The 2,175-nt window shown below is 41.7% G+C and overlaps 1 protein-coding gene across 1 annotated transcript in view; it reads right to left on the minus strand.

Moving 5' to 3' along the window:
* Window positions 1-134: 134 nt before the first annotated feature.
* The window catches only part of LOC111866838 (facilitated trehalose transporter Tret1), a 19,624-nt gene continuing 17,583 nt past the window's right edge, over window positions 135-2,175 (minus strand). The window contains exon 10 of the mRNA XM_023856145.2: window positions 135-534. Within this exon, the coding sequence (XP_023711913.1) occupies window positions 288-534 (247 nt within the window). The 3' untranslated portion in view covers window positions 135-287. The remainder of the gene's footprint in view (window positions 535-2,175) is intronic.

A 2,175-nucleotide genomic window follows, 5' to 3' on the forward strand; every position in this document is an offset into this window, starting at 1 on the left:
GTTTCCGAAACGTCGTGTCCTCTATTACCTAGTATTCCGGATGATGGAAAAAGTCCAAAAACCTAATAATTCTACAAGAGCTAATGTTAAAAATCCCTAAATATTTTTATTGTGCAGTGAACAAACAACTGAAATTAGAATTCCCTTTCATTTAATATTTTTCTTCACTACATCTGATTCAGAAGATATCTCCTGAACTTTTATATTTCTTTTGGTTGTGTTACAGTTCCATAATTGTTTCATCCATTACGGAGCAAACATATGAAATGCATCCTTCAATATAGTTCTTATTTCTTTAAGAAACCTCTTTTATTCTGTCCGCTGAAATATTCCTCAATTTCTACCAACGATCTCCCCTCCATCCGGGGCATTCTGTAGTACACAAATATAAACCCAATTGCATTGACAGCGGCGAAGAGGAAGAAGACGCCGTGGAGGTTCAGGCTCTCTTCCATGTCCAGATAAGTCTTGGAGGCCACGAAAAGGAAGATGTAGCACATGGCTGCCGAGAAGCCGCTGGCCATTCCTCGAGTCCTGCGAGACAGAAGTCAGCTTCAGGTTCAAGAAGAACAGAGCCAAAATCACGTACGATTATATCAGATACACCCAAATCCATATTTTCTGGATTCGGTAGACAGAGATCAGATAGACGTGCGAATATGTAATTATGGAGTATAACACAGTGAAATATGTCACCAATTCACCAGTTTCACAGTGTTCATAGCTAATCAAGGAATTCTCAGTTTCTGTGGTGCTAGAACGTACTTGAACTGACCAGCAATGTCTTGCAAAAAGAGTTTCTGAGTGGGCCCTTGGCACCTGGCTAAAGGTAAACCACCAGAAAGACAATCAGTCCATTCCTGGTTCCTTTGGAAGCCCTTTGCTGTTAAATTTGATTAGTGACTGGATCGTTAGTAGGGGACGCCTATTCCAACCGAGACTGGTAAATAGTTCTGTGTGTGAAAGGGACACGATAAGGCAGAAACAACCTCACATGTGTGTGGCTAAGAGGTTCGCGTATATATATATATGCATTTGCTTGTGAGGCTCTAGTTGACTTACATAATTGTGACTGTGAGTTTCTAGATGACATATGTAACTGTGAATTTCCAGCTAAATTACACTCATGTATCCATGGGTTTCTAGCTGAATTACGTTTTCTTCACCTGGGAACTCGCTCCAAGAAATGCAGTGGCTACTGTAAAGTTCACTTAACACAGGCACTGCGCTTCACCAGACAAACAGGTCTGCTCGAGGACTAAATATTAGAAACTGGAGACACAGTAGATCGACGACTCTAGTGGTGTAGAATTTGGTTAATCTAAAATAATCTAATCCAATCAACTCCAACGCGATCTAATCTAATCCAGTCCAATCTAATAGTCTAATCTAAGTTTTAAACTGTACTTGTCACAACATTTCCAGTCTTTACTTATCCCGCAGAATAGCGGCCTCCGTAGTCTAGAGGTAACGTTCCCACCTCATGACTCGTGGTACGCGGGTTCAAATACCCGTCGGAGGTCGTCGAATTTTTAAGGGCGGAAAAATTCAGGGAACAAGTCCTCCGGAGGGACTTTAAGCTGTGTGTCCCGTGTCGTAACTTTACGGTACGTAAAAGAACCTCATATCCCCAAAGGGGATCACTGAGCCAAATTCCAGGACGTTTCCCGCCCAACAATAGTCTCTAAGGCCTCTGATAGATGGGGGAAGCATTATAGATACCGCTAAGCAAGTGGCCGAACTCGCTTGCTCGGCGGGACTGATGGTACGCACCATTTATCGGTAGGGTATAGAGACTGGTAGAATATCATAGATGGAAGCACAATAGATCAAAACTGGTCGCGGTGCATGGGGAAACCCACCCTCTCTAAATAACTAACTAACTAACTAAATAACTAACTATCCCGCAGAATGAGAAACCACATTCCTCACAAACAGACAATATTTTCTTCAAGCATCCTGCTGCTTTAGTATATTCTTCACAAACTGTATTACTGCACTGTGAACGGAAATACGTAGTACAGTATGTGAACAAATAGAGAAATGAATTATTTGTGAAAACATTGTAGCTTGATTGTTAGTTTACTTAATGATGATTCTTACCGTCCCCCCTCTGTGTAACCTCAAGCCACACCGGTTGGTCGCTACTCTTTACCTTCCTTCCTTCCTTTCTTT

Source organism: Cryptotermes secundus, unplaced genomic scaffold (genome assembly GCF_002891405.2).
Source record: "Cryptotermes secundus unplaced genomic scaffold, Csec_1.0 scaffold533, whole genome shotgun sequence".
Lineage (NCBI taxonomy): Eukaryota > Metazoa > Arthropoda > Insecta > Blattodea > Kalotermitidae > Cryptotermes > Cryptotermes secundus.